The 20,002-nt window shown below is 35.8% G+C and overlaps 3 protein-coding genes and 1 pseudogene across 4 annotated transcripts; 2 read left to right on the forward strand and 2 right to left on the reverse strand.

Annotated features, from left to right (window-relative positions):
* The first annotated feature begins 1,392 nt into the window (after nucleotides 1-1,392).
* LOC121255132 lies at nucleotides 1,393-6,466 on the forward strand. The gene is made up of 2 exons (XM_041155414.1): nucleotides 1,393-1,823; nucleotides 5,915-6,466. The coding sequence occupies exon 2, from the start codon at nucleotides 5,943-5,945 to the stop codon at nucleotides 6,225-6,227; it is 285 nt and encodes a 94-aa protein (XP_041011348.1). The 5' UTR covers nucleotides 1,393-1,823; nucleotides 5,915-5,942; the 3' UTR covers nucleotides 6,228-6,466.
* Nucleotides 6,467-6,973: 507 nt separating this feature from the next.
* LOC121255119 lies at nucleotides 6,974-14,948 on the forward strand. Of its 2 annotated transcripts, XM_041155405.1 has the most exons (16): nucleotides 6,974-7,155; nucleotides 7,293-7,383; nucleotides 8,093-8,267; nucleotides 8,353-8,458; nucleotides 8,966-9,048; nucleotides 10,218-10,244; nucleotides 10,369-10,529; nucleotides 10,679-10,792; nucleotides 11,138-11,218; nucleotides 11,424-11,488; nucleotides 12,183-12,239; nucleotides 12,462-12,533; nucleotides 12,810-13,055; nucleotides 13,744-13,859; nucleotides 14,098-14,211; nucleotides 14,436-14,948. In XM_041155405.1, the coding sequence occupies exons 1-16, from the start codon at nucleotides 7,102-7,104 to the stop codon at nucleotides 14,581-14,583; spliced, it is 1,710 nt and encodes a 569-aa protein (XP_041011339.1). In that variant the 5' UTR covers nucleotides 6,974-7,101; the 3' UTR covers nucleotides 14,584-14,948. The 2 variants fall into 2 exon arrangements, 1 of the variants encoding a protein (XP_041011339.1); XR_005938767.1 differs by lacking the exons at nucleotides 13,744-13,859; nucleotides 14,098-14,211; nucleotides 14,436-14,948 and adding an exon at nucleotides 13,167-13,722 and having other exon boundaries at nucleotides 6,980-7,155; nucleotides 12,810-13,128.
* A 325-nt stretch (nucleotides 14,949-15,273) lies between these two features.
* LOC121257249 lies at nucleotides 15,274-15,600 on the reverse strand. The gene has a single exon (XM_041158231.1). The coding sequence runs from the start codon at nucleotides 15,598-15,600 to the stop codon at nucleotides 15,274-15,276; it is 327 nt and encodes a 108-aa protein (XP_041014165.1).
* A 1,066-nt stretch (nucleotides 15,601-16,666) lies between these two features.
* LOC121246987 lies at nucleotides 16,667-19,852 on the reverse strand (annotated as a pseudogene).
* Nucleotides 19,853-20,002: the final 150 nt, after the last annotated feature.

Genomic DNA, 20,002 nt, shown 5'->3' on the forward strand with positions numbered 1-20,002 from the left:
GAAGGAATACATATTCAGAGATTTTGGGTCTTCTATGGGCCCTAAAATGGCAATTCTTAATGGTTCAAACCACACTACACACACAAAGAACAAAGAACCAATGTAAATCAAAATCATACGAAAATGAAGCGCACATAGTGGGTTTGTTAGTTGGGAGGGGGGGAGGGGGGTTTGTTAGTGGGTTCTATAAAAGTTTATTACTATAACTCTTGGTCTTTCAGATTGTTACCCAAGCTCTGAAGTTAACATTACTAACCAAATCCTAACAAGAGTTGTTCACGTGAACTTTTCAATTCTAAACAATAGAGATTATTGTTATAGCACTGTTATAACAACATAATGAGCACTAAATAAACTTCTCCAATGCTTGGACTAACTAGATGTTAGCGGGCGTTAGGAAATGATACGAGAAAGCCTAAAAGGTCACAACTTTAAGGTAGGGCACTTTCCATTTTTACAAAAAATTGTATATCAGAAATAAATCAATCAGCTCGCCCAATTGCTTTCTCGATTCTGCAAGCTCGAATGGTGCCATGAGATTTCTACTGGGGTGCAAATATGCCAAGAAAAACCAAATAAAAAACAAACTAAATTAGAAACCTCTTTTATTTTATACCAAATCACAAATATAGCTCAACAATAATTCCCATAAACAAGAATTCCCAACTTGATTATACCAATTCACCTAATCTGAAAGTCAGATTTAGAACTCCAATGCAATATAGTGGTGCTTTTTCTTCTTAGAAATTTTATCAAACAGGTAAAATGCAGAAATTTTTGGTTTCTGGTTTGTCAATCAATTTCAATTTCACTTTCTTAGATAGACAAATCAGGTGGTTCATTTCTTACAGCCACAATCAATTTCGTACAGCCACAATCACTTTTATACAAAAATGACATACCAAAAATTGAAAGGCGAAGGAGGTCAGGCTGAGCTTCAAGGGACTGTGAGGGGGCTGAGAGGCGACAGAGGTCGGGTTGAGCTTCAAGGGGGTGCGAGGGGGCTGAGAGGCGATGCAAACCGCTTCGGGTTGAGTTTTGAGGGGGCTGAGACGCAACGGAGGTTGAGCTTCGAGGGGTCGCGAGGGGGCTGCGACGAGACTAAAAGGGCTTGGGTGCAAAGCCGACGTTGTTTGGGTGGGTTTGGGTGCGACACCGATGGGTATTCTTGGGTGCAACGTCGTCTCTGTTTGGGTGCAATTCGTGGGGCTCAAATCGCGAATGGAGATCAGGGTTTCTGCACTCTAAGAAATTGTGAAGGGTGATGAACTACAAATTTGATGTATTGCTGGTCCATGATAAGTATGATAAAAGCACTACATGTTGGCAGGCTGTTATTTGCCTAAATCCAGCCCGACCGGACCTAAGGTATAATAACAAATGTCAGGAGGCTCCCAATTGGAGAATGGAGAGGAGTGCCCCTGGAGCCATTCCAAAGGCCAGAATTTATCAATTTTAAGTAGAAAAAGAGTGCCGAACAACTCAGTCCAGCGAGGCTTCTACAGTTCACACGCAAAGTTGCAAACTATACCAAATATTCACCTCTCTCTCTCTCTCTCTCTCTCTCTCGGTCTCGATCTCGATCTATCTAAATAAGCTAACTATTTGTGGTCACCGCGTGGATGGTGTCTGTGAATGGTTCGGCCCGGTGAAAGATCTTCAAGCCGAGTCTTGCGGAGATGGCATAGGCGCGCACACGCATAGCAAACGGAAAGAAAAACCCAAAAAAAAAAAAAGTTGAAAAAAACGTAAATCTAACGATACCCTTCAGCTCCCACATTCACCTCGCGAAGATCTCATTTTCCCTTTTTCCTCAACAGCAGGTCTCTCTCTTCTCCTACTTGTTTATATATATATGATTTTTGTTTATTTGGGTTCAGATCTAAGGTTCTGACTTTATATATGTGAAGACGTAATCAATTTTTGAAGATAAATTTTGGGTCTTGATTATGGGTTCTGATTAATCTTGAAGGTTGTGGTGGGTTTACTGATATAAATTTTCATGTGGAAATGACCTGGCTTTGGTTTGTGTGATAAGATGTCTGATTCAAGGGTGCGTATCTTAATGTGGGTCAGATGTACTTGTGTGCCTATATATATATATATATATATATATATATAATAGGTCAGATTTATTTTCATTTGAGTTTTGACATAACTTTAGGGTTGTGATTTGGACGAAGAAACAAAGATTTAGAACCAGGATTACGGAAACTCTTTGGCACCGGGTCAATTATTGCTTTGCTTATTAATGATACATATGAGGTCAGATGCAAGGTAGTAAATAAACAACTAAATACGAAAAACATAATGGTGGTGACTTCTGCCCTTAAACAGAAAAGGGTACCAGATGACTTGCATTAAGGTCTCTCAAATTACATGCAATTGGCTAGGAATCGAGATTCAGGAATGAATATAATATGTATTGCATAATGGTTATGCTAAATCAAGCGTTTATGTTTCATCTTATCTCAATAGGATGATATTGATGTGTGAAAGATCCTTTAGACGTAACCTTTTCTCATTGGATAATGGATCGGTCTTTGATTGAATTGCCCGTATATCATGGAGAATGTAATGAGCTTTTCACTTGACACCTAAAAAAGGCAAATGTGGAGTGGCTTTAGTTGGTAAAGAATCTGATACTATAACATACAGTTCGTCGTCATTCACTAGAGGCCAATGAAATGGTGATAAATTGTTAACAGGAAAGCTTGTTATGGACAAGGAGGTGAGCCATCTATGTAGAGATGAATGGTCATGCTGTCTGCAGTTGGTTCCCAATGGATTTGTCAGGGGAGACTTTGTATGACTTAAAGTTTCTAGCTTAATATCAGATGGTTGATTGCATCTTGTTGGATTGGGTTGTGTACTCTGGACTCTGGTTGATTACGTCTTGTTTGATTGGTTTTTGTACTTCGGATTTATTTACCACCTCAAAGTGTCACCGGGTAATTATGCTGCTGTGGTATTGCTTTAAATCTAGGTTACATGGTTTACTATCCTCTCACTGATTGGAAATATATATCTATTTGCTGTATTATATTTAAAGGATCTATATATGGCTTTGACAAGTATGGTGAATTAGAATGCCTTGAAGCAGGTTCTAAGAAATCTACCTTTCTTATATCCTTTAAAATACTTTTATGATTGTTTCTTTATTTAGGTTGAGTAGTTCTTTGCTATATGCTAATCTTTGTTTCTTCTGGGGTTGTTTCTTTATTTATGTTGGATTTTTCCTATTAATGATTCAGTTTCATGGCTAGAGTTCAAGGTATGTAAGACCTATGCAGCTGAGTTGGGTTGTGATTCTGTTTGGTGGTGTGCAGTTATTTTCTCAAAATATTCAATAATGCAGATGGGTAGTTTTTCACCAATGGTTCTTAGGTTCTCGTGAAATTTATCTTTAGCGTTTTTCCTGCTTATGCCCTTGAACAAACATTTTGTCATTTGAGTGGAAGTTGGATGATAATGAAAAGTTAACTTTAGTAGTCATGGCCATGAATTCTGTATGAGCAACTTTATTGTGAATAAAGATGATCAGGATAATGATCTGTACTTAGTAATGGAATTATCTTGTCTCTCTCTCTTAGTATTGGTTCCAGGGCACTGCCATTTACAAAAGAAGTAATAGAGTTACTGCATGTTTGGGTACAAGTATTTTTTAAAAAGTATTCAACTTCAATGCAAACATCTTTAAATCCTAATAGATTTTTTATACTTCTTCTGTACTTGGGCTATGCCTACTTTTGTATTAATAAAACTTCTTTTACTTATAAAAGAAAATCTTAAAATATTTTTCTATTTTCTGCGAAAAAAATTTCATCCAATCATTTCCCCAGGTTTCCATGAAAAATTAAAAATGTAAAAACCAAAACAACTCTAATCGAACCCATAAAAGAAAACCCTAGAAAAATTATATTCAAACAACTTTTCAAATCTACTTATTTGCGTTCACAAACATTAATATGAAACATATTTTAAAAAAAATTTTGCCCAAAGTTTCCTATCTACTTTCACAAAACCCAATAAAAAAAAAATCTCAAGACTTTTCTCAAATATTCTCAACCATTCTTATTTTTTTTTTTTATCCAAACAAGTCCATTGGGTATTAGCTGTAATGTTGAAATCTTATTGTGGAATCTTTTTGTCAGCTAATGCATTACTCGAGATTTATATGTCTGCATCTATATTAATGCCATGAAGATGAATGTGAAATAATGCCTTCCTATGGTGTGATTTTTCATACTTATCAAGAGAATGGTATGATTTATCATTGCATATGCATTGATATGTTAGTGTTTGTTGCACGTGGGGTTTCATGGTTGCCTTTTCGGTTCCTCATAATACTTGCTGACTAAAAGTTACATGGCCATGGAGACTTGGGCTCAAATCCTGGCAGCTACATAGATCATACTTTTCCACATTACTTGCGTATAAAAAATATGTAGGCACATGGTATTTGATGCGCTGAGAAAGTGACATGCAGCTTAGATACTTAACCTGATCTAGTTCACACCTAGGTGAGTGTGGACCCTTGTATGCGCCTGATCTAGTTCACGTCTTGGTGAGTGTGGATCATTGTATGGCCATGATATCTGGAATTATGTAACTTCAGTAGCCATTAATTAAGGCCTCATTTGGATGTTGAGATGAGATGCAAAATCTTTGAATAGTAATGAAATTATTTGAGTTAAGTTGTTTTATGGGGTTTTGGGAAAAGAGAGAGAATAAGTTGAATAAAGATATTATAAAGTTAAAATATTGTTAGAATATAATTTTCTAATATTATTTTGTTTTGGGATTTGAATTGTTTTTTGTATTTTTTTTAGAAGTTTAGAAAGGTTGTAATGATTAGGTAATGATTATATGAAAAAGTTAAAGATTTGAAATTGAAATGTGTGTGTTTTGAGTGTATTTCTCATGTCAACTCAACATTCAAACCAGCCCTTAACCTTTATGCTGAAGTTGGCTAAGCGCCCTGTTTATATTGCTACAATGATTCATATATAAATGACATTTCCTTTTTAGTCATTAAAGGCCTGTTTGGGAACATAACTGTTCTCAGGTATTTTCAGATATTCTCAAATATTTCATTCTCAAACATCACTCAAACACAAAAAAAAAATTCAATTTCAAATCTTCAACTTTTTCATCTAATCATTATCTAATCATTACAACTTTTTCAAACTTCCAAACAAAACACAAAAAACAATACCACTTTTTCAAAATTCAAAACAAAAATAATATTAAAAAATTATATTCATACAATTTTTTAACTTTATAGTATTTTTATTCAAATTGTTCTCCCTCCTTTCCCAAAACCCAATAAAACTTCTTAACTCAACCTATTTCAATACTATTCATGAACTATTTCACTGCTATTCACAGATATTCAGAGGTATTCTTAGTATCCAAACAAGCCTTAATATATTAGGCTTAGTTTGCCAAGAGTTCCATTTCTGCTTTCATATAACAATGTCTCTATAATGACCTTAAAAATACTTGTAGCCTTGATTTTTATTCTGACCTTTATATGTGATTTGAAAATAACCACCACTGCAAAGCCTCTACATAAATCATTGATGCTAATTCCATTGAGTTTTCTATCTTAAACAAGGGATCACCCTTTTGTCACTGCTGTTCTCATGCTGATAGTACAGTTTATATATCACATAACTTTTTTATTGGTCGACTGCTTATTCCATTAATTCTAGTGATAAAAGTGTTTTATGATTCTGCTTATAGTAATTGGTGGATTGTCAGTTATAACAGGTCTGTCGAATTGAGTTTTTTTCCTCCTTTCTAATTGTGTGCGAACGATCATATATACACCGTGGCAATACATCCCTATATTTGCCACCTTAATCGTTAATGTTTTCCTTTTACCTGCCATCTTCCACACAAATTTCAGGTTGGCTGAGAAAGGCAGTGCATAAGCTATGGTTCTTGACAGCATTCTAGCTTCTCCTCATCGTAGGTCACCATCATTCAGGAAGCAATTCCCGCGGGATGATCCATTGAGCTGGGCAACACTCCTCCAAAGGCACCGTTTTCTCTTAACAGCTCTAGCTCTCCTGGCATTCCTATGCACTGTTTATCTTTATTTTGCTGTCACGTTGGGGGCTACTGGGTCATGTTCTGGTTTGACCGGAGCTCAGAAAGCATTGTGTCGTCTGGAGCATGCAAAGGCTTCGGTGGCTAAGGGAAAATTGAAAATCCTTTGACAAGGGGATGAAAATGAATAGTTGGAAAGTTTTTACCTTCATTGGTTCTTCTTATTTATAAAGAGATTTAATTAGATATACTATTAAGTTGTAACAGTTGTTGTACTGATTTTGAACTCAATGGTCCGGAGATGGCAGTGAAATCCGATTAATTACATACAAGAAATGTATCAAGATTTTCATTTTGAAACTATGTGTAACAACGTTGGTTTGAAGGAGCTGATGCTATTTCGTTTGAAGAATCATTACGACCAAAAATTCCGCTTGTAATTTACGATTTTATGGAGTTTTGATTGGGAAACAGAGAATGGAAACTATTGATTGAAGAAAGACTAAGGTGGTCTGTGATGGAGAAACAGAAAATGCCAAATAACTATGTGTGCGAAGTGCAATTTATTTGAATTTTTTTTTTCTTCACTATTGTTCGCATACGTTTGATCATAGATTATTCAATTGAGGCAACTTCTAGCAAACGATTGAAGAACCTTCAAATAACTAAAATTCACTAACTTCAATTCCTCAGAAAACTAATGGCTTCTGATATCAACCGAGTAGAGTTCTTAACTTTTCTTCATCCAATACGTTTTTCAGTCGATGGGAAAAAAAAAATTAAGGCCTTAGGGTTATTGTTACTGCAAGATGGTACGTTCGGAGGGACGTTTTGTTGACCTTTTCATTTTCTTCCTTTGTTTAGCTTGTTATCTTCTTAACATATCTTAAGAGCTTGATTCTAAACCTTGTTTATGTCATGACGGGCGCTTGACAGCAGAACCCACTCTTTCTACGGCTAAACCTCTCTCTCTCTCTCTCTCTCTCACACACACACACACACGCACACACATAAAAAGCAAGCAAAGCAGAGACTGGCGCAGCAATGGCGAGCCCAGAAGATGAAGCGAAGCTCGAACGATTCCTCCAGTGGTTACAGGTTTCCATTTCCTCTTTCCACGTTTTGTTCCCGATAAATCAGAAGAACCCTGTCCACCACCCACAAAGAAGAAAAACATGTAGCAAGATTTTATCTTTTGCTTGTTTTTTCCTCGAATAACTTGGACTGGATTTCAGGTGAACAAAGTTGAACTACGGGGTTGTAAGATCAAATACTGTCATTCCAGCAAAGGGTTTGGTATTTTCTCAGCTAGTGGAGCTTCTGATGGTAATTCATATCTTCTAATCACCTTGTACATTCACAGAATACACATACATATATGATATATACTGCCCAAACGGGTACTTTGTTAAAATTACATCTCCGTTTTTTTTGCTAGCTGAGGAAATATTTGAAAACAGTAATAATACAAGTGGTTGGGAATCGTGGACTTCTTTTGAGTCTAAATGAAACTACGTAGATCATGGGGTGCAAAATTGGTTGGGAGTCGTGGATTTCTTTTGAGTCTAAATTTTCCTTGATTTGACAGTAGAAGCAAGAAAGGTACAATTGGCGTATCTTTTTCTCAGTTTAAGAGTGACCGAATTTGGGGGGAGTGGGATGAATTTGTGAAAACTACTTTCTTTTCTTTCCTCCCCGTCGTACAAGGTTCTTATGTGGGCACCTATTTGTCTGCTAGATATTTTAGGAAGAGCAGAAAAGTAACGGCTGAAGTTTTGGGATATGAAACCTAAGACAAGTCTGTGGCATAATGGACCAACTAATTTGAGATGAATCATACAATCCAAGATTGTAGCTTCATTAGTTTAAGCATAAGAAGTTCCTCAAAAAATTTTCCAGGACTTTGTTTGCCAATTTTTTTGATAAACCAGTGTAAACATTACTGGGAACTGTTTCTATCAACTCTTCTCTTCAGCTGTTCATAAACGGAGGAAAATAGCTTCTTTTTTTAAATTGATTTTGAAGAAAATTTCAGGTGTTCTATTAGTTGTTCCACTAGATTTGGCAATAACTCCTATGAGAGTGCTGCAAGATCCTCTTCTTGGACCAGAATGTAGAGCAATGTTTGAAGAAGGAGAAGTAGATGACAGGTTCCTGATGATACTGTTCCTAACTGTGGAGCGCCTTCGTAAAAATACTTCATGGAAGCCGTATGTATAATATTTTCTTTGTTTTAGTCCCAATTAATGATTTTTACAAGTGGTGGGAAGCATTGAGGTGAGCTGATTGTATCAGGTATCTTGATATGCTTCCACTCACTTTTGGAAACCCACTTTATTTTACTGATGACGAGCTGTTGGAGCTGAAGGGAACGACACTTTATCGGGCCACTGAACTGCTGGTAAAATGATTTTTGGATGCATTTCCAATTCAGATGGGCAATTAATGGTTAATTCTTTTTTTCTAATGTGACATTTGGTGGAATTCCATTAAAAAGGGTGTCTGTGTTTATGCAATTACCACTGTAAATACAGGGATTCGTCTCTCTTTTATATTACTCTGGGACATCCCTTTAATGTTTATACTGGTGTATATGCATTAAGCTGAATTTCAATATACCGGGTATAGGTTGTGAAAGCTTGTATGGAACTAGCAGAAGCAGCTTGTTTAGAAGCTAAAATGGAATAATGGGGTTGATTTTCACAATGAAGTTGATATATATATATACATATATATAGTTTGTCTATCCATGTCAACTAAAGATCCATAAGCATCTTGATATTGTTTGTTTGTGTCAACTTTAGCATTTTTATGTGTGTGTGTGCTTATTTGAACACACATTTGGATTAAGAAGGCTTTCTAAACTTCCATGTACAGCATATGTGACCAAAGACCGGTTTAACTGCAGAAGAAAGGGCTGCAGTCTTTATATGATAATAAAGTGAAGGGATTGGTGAAGAAACTTTTAACACTTGAAGGGAATTCAGAAAGGTGTGTGGCCCCTTATAGCATTGAAACTATATTAATAGGGTTTATTCAGTGAAGTGTTACTTGTTTATCAGAAGTGTGCCAACCTATATATGTTTTTATTCTAGATTGTTGCACACTGAATTTTTTTATTCTATTTTCTTAATATGACACATCTTGAGTTATTTATAAACTAATTATATTTTGATCTGTCTGCTGGAAGAGTTTCAAATTTTGACAACTCAATCAATATTGAATGTCTGAACATTTTTTTAATAGGTATTTGTGTGTTTGGTAAATTTATCCATCAGCAGAATTATGGAATTCTTTTCAAGCTTGCTATACCCAGTGTTGTGAACTAATTGGTCTTGATTTTTATATATTTTTTAAAATATTTTTCTTTTATGTATATTTTTTTATGTTTTAATTTTTAGTTATTTTATAGTTTTATCTTTATTTTTACTTTTTAAATATGTTTATTATATTTCAAAGATCGTGAGTGGTCAATGGATGAGCTTAGTATTCTCTTATTTAACACTACTCCATTGGGTGATGTAATAGATTTCAAGGGTCTAATTGTTCACGAATTCCTTGTATCTCTAGTCAATCATCCACTTATCAAAAAAAAAAAAAAAAATCTCTAGGCAATCATGCCTAGGTGTTGCTCTTGTATGTGTTCCATGTACTTGGACTATGCCTATTTCTCATCAATAAAATTCTTATTTACTGATAAAAAATGTTAATTTTTCATTAGTTGACTAGTGGCTTGCCATGTATAGATTTGTGCATGTGGCATGATGCGCAAATGGCCAGCCATAACCTAACAATATTTTTGGAAATCTGGTTACCACTTTTAAGTAGACCTAAGCCCAGGGAGTAATTACTATTCTTCCAATAGTTTTATATGAATATGTCTTGAGTTGAGTTTGCTTTATAGATTTCAAAGGTTCGGAAACCGAAGCAATGATGGTCTGCAAATCCTGTAAACTATATAAATATAGATTTTATATTGAGTTGTACAATACCTACTCTTAGATCATGATCCATATGGTTTGACTCACTTGGTTTGCTCGGGCATTCACCAGCTTTTTCTTTATTGCCTGTAATCTATTTAATTTGCTCCAGAAATATTGAAGCCATTTATCATCATCATTTACTAAAACATATACAATTCTCTTTGCTTCTTTTTTCAGTGAGGTGTCCTTTGAAGATTTCCTTTGGTATGTACCTTTTTCTCAAAATACTCATATGATCTTTTGTCATAACAGGAATCCTGTCCTTGGTTTGCGGTTCATTGTGTTTTAAACTTTGTAGACTGATGTTGCACAATTATCTTGGTGCTAGGGCAAATTCCATATTTTGGACTCGTGCTTTGAACATTCCTCTGCCACATTCTTATGTATTTCCAAAAACTCAAGAAAAGGACAGTAACTTTGCTGTTAGCAAAGATTCTGAAGATTCCACTAAATACAGTGGAGATTTGGTCAGTGGAAAGGATGAAAAAGGTAAGTTTATGATGTCCTCTAACCATTGCATATATAATTAAACAATTTGCTGGGTATCAGATCTGGTATTTCTTGGGTGTAAAATGTTCCCATCAAACTAATCTCCACGCCCAACGAGATGCACCAACATCGGTACCTTTTGATATCAGGCTGTAGGGTTCAGGATGTTAGTAGCCAAATCAATGGAGTAACATCCGCATCAATACAAGGGGAGACTATTTGGGTGGAAGGTCTTGTGCCTGGCATTGACTTTTGCAACCATGGTATGACAATAATTACCATTCTGAAATTCTTTAATTGCTACTGGTTATTTTCAATCTCTTTTTCGGTGGGGGTGCTTTTCCAACATTGATGGTTACCTTCTTTTTGCTTTTGAATTTTATAATTTCTTAAACCCTCTGAACCTGGAAACTTAAATGTGTGTTTTGAAATTGCAAGCTTTTGGACAATGAGTAACCAACAGAATAAAAAAAACAGTTACCCATCCAATAACGAGAAAATAATATTTTGCTCGAATTTTCTCGCCCAGTTTACTTCTATAATCTGGATTTTCTTGTAAACATTTTATATTGATTTGTACCTTACTGGCTGAGAAAATGACTGCTCAGATTTAAAGGCAGCAGCAACATGGGAAGTTGATGGAACAGGATCAATTACAGGAGTTCCTTTCTCTATGTACCTTCTTTCTGGTACTATTCCCTTTCTGACCTTTTAGTAGGTATTTTCATTCATATGGGTCTCAGGTTCAAATATTGTGCCTTGAATGTTAGTTTCTTGCAGCTACCGGAGTTACCAATGTGCATCTTCACTATTTTTTTCCACTTTACTTTGCTTTTGTTGGAAGCAGCTGGGATATCTGACTAGTCGTGATTTTGTTTTTTCCTGATTTAACAGCTCAACAAAGTCCCTTTGCAATTGAGAGAGAGATTTCCATCAGCTATGGTAACAAAGGAAATGAGGTGCTGCATTTTGCCTCACAGGGGATATCTTCCTTCTGATACTAAAGTTACCTTTTCTTACTTTGTGTTCGATGTGTATATCTATTAACCATTGCTGGTTCGACCAGTGAATTGATTATCCCTTGATGAATTATCTGCATTGTCCTTGTGTATAGCAATGGTATGGAGTTAGAGTCAATTTCACTGTATTCTAGGAACTTGTGTAAAAATCCATCAAATACTACCTTTTGCACGAAACCTGTCTGCTTGCATCATTTTACCATGTTTCATGAGGTTTTTGCATATTTCACTTTGTTTTGACTTGGCCTTGCCATGATCATTTATGACAAATTAGTTTTACCAATTTACTCCATTGAAGAAAGCCTTATTTCAAATATTTGTGCTATGCCATGCTGATCTTGTTTCTGCTGTTCCATTCTATCTGGGTCCATATATCTTGTTTAAATTTAAAGAATGGAATCGTTTAATTCATTCCTCTACTTTGGTCCACGTTCATGATGGTATCTTTAATTCCACATATAGTGCATTCTTCTCTGGAAAGGGCCAAAGTGTCATTGAAATTTCATTTTCTTGCTTTCTACCATTTTATTTTTTATGCATTTGGTAGAAGTGTGTTTAGAAATGCACTTTTATAAACATAAGGTCCAATTATTTGAGCTTGTAACAATTTCATTCCCTTTTGTATTTGATGCAGGAACTACTTTATTTGTATGGGTTTGTCATTGATAAGAATCCAGATGACTATCTCATGGTAACTCCATCTAGAGAAAATACGTAGCTTTTGAATAACGTTATTATAGTTTGTGATGGTGACATACTTTCAAACTCAACTGGAAGAAGACAACCATTTGGTGTTTGTCTCTGTTGATCCTCCTGCCCTTTCACTCTATTTAGGGCCATATATACAGTATTAAATTATTGTGGGCTATCAAGATAAGGCACATGGATCATAAGTGGTTTGATGACTACACAGGTCCATTATCCCATGGAGGCAATCCTGAATGTTCCCTTTTCTGACTCAAAGGTCCAGCTTCTTGAAGCACAGGTCGGGTATCATCTGTTATTAAGTTTATGGTATGTGGTTTCATGGTGATATATCACTTGTATGGCTCGTCCATTTTTCGGCGGATGCATCATCTAAACAGAGTTACCATACTGCTTTACTTTCCTATCTATCAAAAAAAAAAAAACTTCCAATTTTCTTTTATAAGTATTTGCCTTCCAAAATAGAATTTGTTTTATCAACAACTCCGATTTGTGCTCTCAGAAAGCTGAATTCTATAAAATTCACTTTATCAACAAATCTTGTTTGTGCTTACAGAAGGCTGAATTGAGGTGTCTATTACCTAGAAGTTTGCTGGATCATGGCTTTTTTTCAGAAAGCACAGAAGAAAATGAAAGAAATGATAAGTGGGAGGGAAGAGTTTGCAATTATAGTTGGAGTGGTCAGCGCAAGATGCCCTCTTACTTAAACAAGCTGGTTTTTCCGGAAAGTTTTTTAACTGGCTTGAGGACCATAGCCTTGCTGGAGGAGCAGCTTTTTCTGGTTTCATCAATGCTGGAAGAGGTTTAGTTTCTCTATCATCATCTTTTCTTCCACTGTATACCAGGCATTTACATAGTTTCTCCGAGATCCACCTTGTTGAGTGTCTTCAATAATTGATATTAAATGAATGCAACTAATAGATCTATAATCAAAGACTATACAGTTTATAGGTCACATTGAGGCAAAATAATTGGCTGAATGGGTTAGCCTTCGAAAGTTGTATTTCTAAACTGAAGTAGCATCAGGACGTGCAATCCTTGCTTTCCCTGGTCAAATATCATCGACTCCTAATGATGCTATTCGTTAGAAATTAGAACTTGCTTAACCATGCACCACACTGATTTTGAACATGATTTGGAAGAAGTGAGACATTGGCTGCTGCTAAGATCTTGATGCTGTGCATTAAAGAAAACCTGATGTGGACAGGCATTTCGTGATCGTAATGTAATTGTTTATATACTGTTAACTATTGTTTGAAAAAGTCCAGATGTGAATATGATGGATCGACTCAACTACTCAATGGAAGATAATTTGCAAACTTGGATGCTAGCTTTATTCATGCTTTGTGTGATATTTTTACTTACAAATGGTTGGGATATATTCATATTGATAGAGATTTTTTTTCATGCCTTAGGTAGGAAGCCACCTCTAGTTCAAATTCTTTTTCTCCGATTCTTGACCCCTAATTGAATCTTTGTTTTTCTTGAAGCTTGCTGGGCCTGGAGGGGAGAGGCAACCATCTGATACAGAAGTCCGAGCAGCAGTATGGGAGGCCTGTGGTGATTCTGGAGCTTTGCAATTGCTTGTTGATCTTCTTCAGACAAAGTAACCACTGGAATATATGCCATTGAATTTTGATATGCTGATACTATTGAGTTATAAATATTAGCAGTCTTTATCAATCTGCTTGCTTTACTTGCAATTTCAATACTAGCTCTCTTCGAGACTGCAAAGGTTGAACAACTTTAAAGGGTTGCATACATTAGCCATCCGCAGAAAAGAAAAGGCAAAGAATAATACTTCTCCCAACTTTGCCTAACGCAATGATTTCTGTGAATGCAAGGATGATGGATCTTGAAGAGAATTCTGGAACAGAGGAGTGTGACACTGAACTGCTAAAAGGAGTCCACACTACTGAATGCCAGGGGCAACAAATAATTTACAAGAAAAACTTGAGGTATCATTTTTTTTGCTGTGATGAATGTCTTAAGTCAAAACTATATGATTCAGTTTAAGGGAAAAAACTAACCATTGCTGGTATTAGCTTAAGATATGACTCGGACTTTCCTTGAGACTTTACATTCTCAATCTCTCATTTCTATCTGGCAATTCAACTGCAAAATCTTCAAGAGAAGTTTAAAATGAATCTTTGACATCTGTTTTGTTTTTGCTTGTCTGCAGCCAAGAGATAGGTGGCCAAACCCAACAGAAGTTGAGTAGAAACAGGTTCTCTAGTATTGTATATCGACGAGGGCAAAAGCAATTGACCCGGTTATTTCTGAAGGAAGCAGAGCATGCCTTGCAATTAGCTCTGAGGGAAGGAAACTGAATGTTATGAAGTTCTATACATCAGAAGTTGGTGAATCTATTTTTATGAATAAGCATCAAAAGTTGCTCTTCTTTTCCAGTTCTCTATAAAACCCAGCCATTTTTATCAGATTTTTCAGCGGATGTGCCTTCTGTGTCTATGGTAGGGGTTCAAAATTGTTACCTAAAGACCTTAACCAAACGTACCATTGAGTTGGCCCTTTGGTTCCGTCCTTGACTATAATAGTTAGGTTGGTTCTCAGATTGCATAGTTATTTATCTGAGAGCCTAACTGAATTTTACAATTATTCAGTAATTAATATTAACTTTGATATTATTTAATATTAATTAAATAGTTTTATAATTTAATACGCCATGTTAAGTTTACATCATCGATTTGTAAATTTTATTTCTCTCTATTTTTAATATTTTGATAGATATTATTCATCCTATCTCTTGCCATGCCATCATATCAAATGAATGAAAAATTGAGGATTACAGATATTATTTTCTCAAGATATATTAGCATGTCAGCACAAACAAAAACATTGAACTTGTTCCCTTACAATTCTTGAGCACCCGGGACCAAAATGCATGTCACTTTCTCTCAGGACTTTATAGTCTTTGGTGTACATGCAGCTGGAGTTTTTGGTCGCACATAGTCACATACAAATTAAAATTGGTACCCCCACGCTATTTTTCCTACCGCCGTTTACTCCAGGCCGGCACATTGGTGAGCAGGGAGCCAGCCCAGGGAGTATGCAGCAGCTGCAGCAATGGCGCCATTGAAGAGAGTAACAACCATAGAAAATGCATAATTCTGGCCTGCAATCTTGGCCTTCGCTAGGCTGAGCAGCGCGAGTGCGACTGCAGTAAGGACACATGCACCCACAAACTTGAGGGTGTCGCTGTGGGTGAAAGGGATAAGGACGATGAAAGAGAGAAGAGGAGCACTCCCAAATAAAAGGAAGGCCGCAAAGGTGACGAGACCATGCTTCCAAGGCTTGTCTGCTTGGTCTTCACAAACTCTCCCTTCCATGGCTTTCTTGGCCTGATCTCTCTATCACCTCCCACTTCATCACGTAGCAGAGCAGTACTGCTGGTGGTAGCGCCGACACTGTTCTTCTGATCCATATTCCTTTTCTTTTCTCAAAAAGATCTGTAACTTGTTAATAGTTTTACTGTTTTAGATCCAAAATCTTTTCACGGTTTGATGGTTGAAAGACCTAGACAATCCATCGAAATCAGTTTAAAGACGGTGAAAACGAAAGACAGCGGGTCTCGTTGTCACCATGCATGCGACTCAGCCAACACGTTTCATAGAGCCAAAGCCTTATAATATTTTTTTATTGTTTGTGACATTTTTGTTAATCAAAGCCGACTTTTTTAAAGATGTATATGTGAAAGAAGTCGAAATAGAAATCAACGGATAGCACAACCACTCTACCAAAGAGCTGTTGAAATACAGAATTAAAAAATTCTCAAGGGCCAAAGAGAAAAACAAGGAGATTTCATTTACACAACCGTCTCCTAAAAATATTATCTTTATTCTTGAATAGGTCAAATTAACAGTACTTGGGCATATATGGCTCATAGAGAGGAGCCAAGGAGTCATCAATGGCAACGTACCAAGAGTGTGGGGAGCCATTAATATGGATCGAACAGGCATTAATATTAAACTTGATCGAAGAATTATTGAATAATATATTATTATTTTTTAATAATAATATTTTTAATTTATTTTTTTATATTTTACAATTACACTAATTATATGTTAATTAATAATTTAATTTGATACTTAAATTATTATTTTCCAACTTAAATATATTATCGCTCAAAATTGAGAAACAATAATTTAAGTAAACAAAATAATAGTTATAGAGTGTGAACAATTAGTTTTTAAATTTAGAGATGAATTTAAATGTAGTACTGTAGCTCAAAGTTGAATATTTTAGTATATGTTGAATCCAATACAGTGATTTTAAACACAAATTCATCAAATTTTGAAGATGACACTTATTTGATGAGTCCAATGCCAATGCTCTAAGGTCTTATTTCCAATGTAGAATTATCATAATTAATTTATAAGAATATTGGATTAAATTAAGGGGAATAGCATGGACAATAAATATAAGTTGCAACTTGCAACTTGCAACAGTTATTAATAATAATATATGATCAGACTAGGGGCCTCTCTTCTTCATGATCTTGTCCTACATTTTCTATTTCGATTATCTCATGATCATGATCAGTGCTGGAAGGCTTTGCAATATTCTTGGCACTGGCAGAAGAAGTACTACTGGAGGAGACCCTGATCTTGTTTGGTTTGTTATCAGGCAAGAGCTTCATTGTGATTCCCATGGCTATCAGCAGAAGCCCAGTCCCATGTTGCTCTGTCAATGGCTTTGTAAATATCATGTATGAAAGTAACAATGTCACTGCCTTCCTTGCTGTTGTCACCTGTGAATAATTTTTTTTTCCAAAAATTTTATGTTAAAATTTCTTAAATAAGGCTATTTTCAATTTTCTTGCTTCAAACTAAACGATTGAAATATTCATATCTTTCCAACCATGAATCGTGAAACTCACGAAACATAAGATCTCATTCTGAAATAAATTGATATAAATATTGGAACAAGGCAAAAGCTTGTGAGAATAACGTACGTACCATGGCAGTGGTGGCAGCACCAAAGAGGGCAATGAGGGAGAGGACTGAAACTTGGCCAATAAACGTGGCCATGGCTTCAAACACCAGCACGCCATAAACGTATGGATGCTGCATGAAAAATTAACAAGATCTTTCAGAACGAGAACGGTGCAGTTTTGAGGGGGAAAGAAAACATTTTCGTCTGTTACCTTTGAGCATGAAACCCATGCTTTGAATAATTCTCCTGTTACAAGCATTGGTGGGATCAAAAAAGGCAAGCCAACAACGGTTGAGCAAAACAGCATCTCAGTCTGCAGATAAAGATAAAATAAATAAAAAATTAAATGTGGATGTCACACTTTCTTCATGAATGCCTTCGTTATTTTTTCACATTTAAACACATGACACTTAGGGACTAATATGACATGAAAATCACCTGGGTGGTTTCAGGATTCATGTTAAAGATTGCTTCTTGCAAATTACCCAAAAAGGAATCCATGATTAGAGCACCGGATATCATTATAACACCAATTACACTGAAGTCTGGGAGGTTTGTGCATCAGCTAAGGTGAAGAGGATCAAACCCACAACCAAAAGTATCGCGGATAAGTATTCATGTGGCGGGTATTTCCGCCTGAGACCGGGTATGAATGCACCCATTATCATGACAGGTAGAACCTGAAACACCAAAATCATAGAAGTGAGAAAATATATTCAAGGACCTGGAAATATATTCATCATCTCAAAGTGTCAACCGAATCTGATGGTGTGACTATAGTCAATATTTTGTGAAGAACGGATCTGGTTCATTAAAAGCAATCAAATAAGCGTTTCGATGTCCTAAAAACAGCCTCAACCATTTCAGAAAGCAAACATTTTTGTAAATTAAAATACTTCAATTTATATCTCATTGGGACTTTAAGGCCAATTACCTCAGACTAAACAATATTTAGGCCTCGGTTTGTTTTCAAGAAACTTCTCAATTCAGCTCATCTCATCTCATCTAATCATTATAATTTTTTCAAATTTCTATGCAAAATAAAATAAATAATTCAATTTTTTCAAATCCCAAAATAAAAATAATAAAAAAAATATTCTAATAATATTTTATTCAATTTTTAACTTTAATCTCAACTCATCTCATCTCATTTTATCTACAAAAACAAACGAGACAGTTCTCTCACATGAGAGGGTGAGGCCATGGGTGCATTTATAAGTAACCAATTTCATCAAATTTACAACTATAAGAGACAGATATTAGACTACATGCATATCCAACCCAGCTTACCATGTTAAACATTTACCATTTTTTTAGCAGTTGATATTCAACTAATAAATGCACAAGGGATATTCTTGTTACCTTTGTGGATTTGAACATGAGTTGTGCAGGGTAGTTAAGGAAAGCCAGAGATCCTTTGGTAAGTCCATGGGAACCCATAAGTACAGCAGAGAGTTTCACATAAGTCTTCCATGGGTTCACCATCTGCTTGGGGGTGAAGCCTTGGAGATAAAGCAGAAACAGGTAGACGAATCCTTGAACAAATGTGAAATACCAACCATAGCTAGGAAAAAAAACTAAATAATTCATCCAAATCCATCATGAATTAAAAAAATAAAATGATATATATCAAATCTTAGATCAGGGATGCTCAATCAAACAGTACCAAAATTACCTGAATTGCAGCCTGTTGTACACATATTCCTGAGAAATTAGGAAAATAAGAGTGACGTTAGAATTTAGAAAAGAATCTTGATTCTTGAACAAAGGAGATGTGGATAGTTTTCTAGCGCTTTAAAAGTCATTTAAGAAATACGATACACTCGTTTCCTTTCAATATAAACAAAAATAGGGTCGAAGTTTCATATCGATTTCTTTCCCTCTGTTTTCTCAAGAACCAAAACCAAGGCAGTAAAAACCTCAAAAACTCGTCCATGAAATAAATTATTCTCGGAAAATAGGTGCAACCAACGATTGTTGTCTGTGCAGTGGAGAACAAGAAAGAAGAAAAAACAGATAACTATGAGAGCACATACTAAAAGAATCAAGTAAACTTCGCTTTATTTCTCTTTTCCGTTTCTCAGTTTTCTCAACAGCCAAACAGTGGAGAAAGATATCGAGACACAGAGAGAGAGAGAATACCTCGCAGATACCATTGACTAGATAGCCAAAGAAGAACCCAGCAGAGCAGATGAGGAACTGTTGCCATATGGGTCTGACAGTGAGGGAAATCCCAAACAAAGACCGTGCTTGCTCCTCGTTCTTCATCACTTCCCTTTCGTTTTTAAGAATTACTCGCAGACTCTTTCCCCTCGTATTTGATTTGGGTATCTATCAAAGTGGTCATAATCAATCAAACCTTTGGTTGCAGAGTTCGGTCAAAGGATGTAAGAATACCAACTCGGCTTTGGATGCATTTGCATGTTGACCCTCTTGAAAAGATAGACAGAAACAGAGACGGAGAGATTTGATAAAATGGCAAAAGGAGTCCGTTTGATTATACTAACCACGTGAAAGTCATCAGCAATATGGAAGATTTATAGACAAAAATTGTTTCCTTATGGAGAGTGAGAGTTTCCATTCTCAAAACTATGCTCTCGGTATTAACTTTGTAGTTGAAAGAGAATTTAAGGGAGAGATTGTGTACGATGCGCGGCGCGGGGAGGGAGGCTGTGGGATATAATCAAGTGCAGGTCGTGTGTATGGTTCCTCCTCTCGATAGATTATTGATCTGACTTTATATATTAAAATTATAATTAAAAAACCCCGAGTATTAAAAACGAAAAAAAAAATGAA

The sequence above is a fragment of the Juglans microcarpa x Juglans regia genome, chromosome 1D (genome assembly GCF_004785595.1).
Source record: "Juglans microcarpa x Juglans regia isolate MS1-56 chromosome 1D, Jm3101_v1.0, whole genome shotgun sequence".
Taxonomy (NCBI): domain Eukaryota; kingdom Viridiplantae; phylum Streptophyta; class Magnoliopsida; order Fagales; family Juglandaceae; genus Juglans; species Juglans microcarpa x Juglans regia.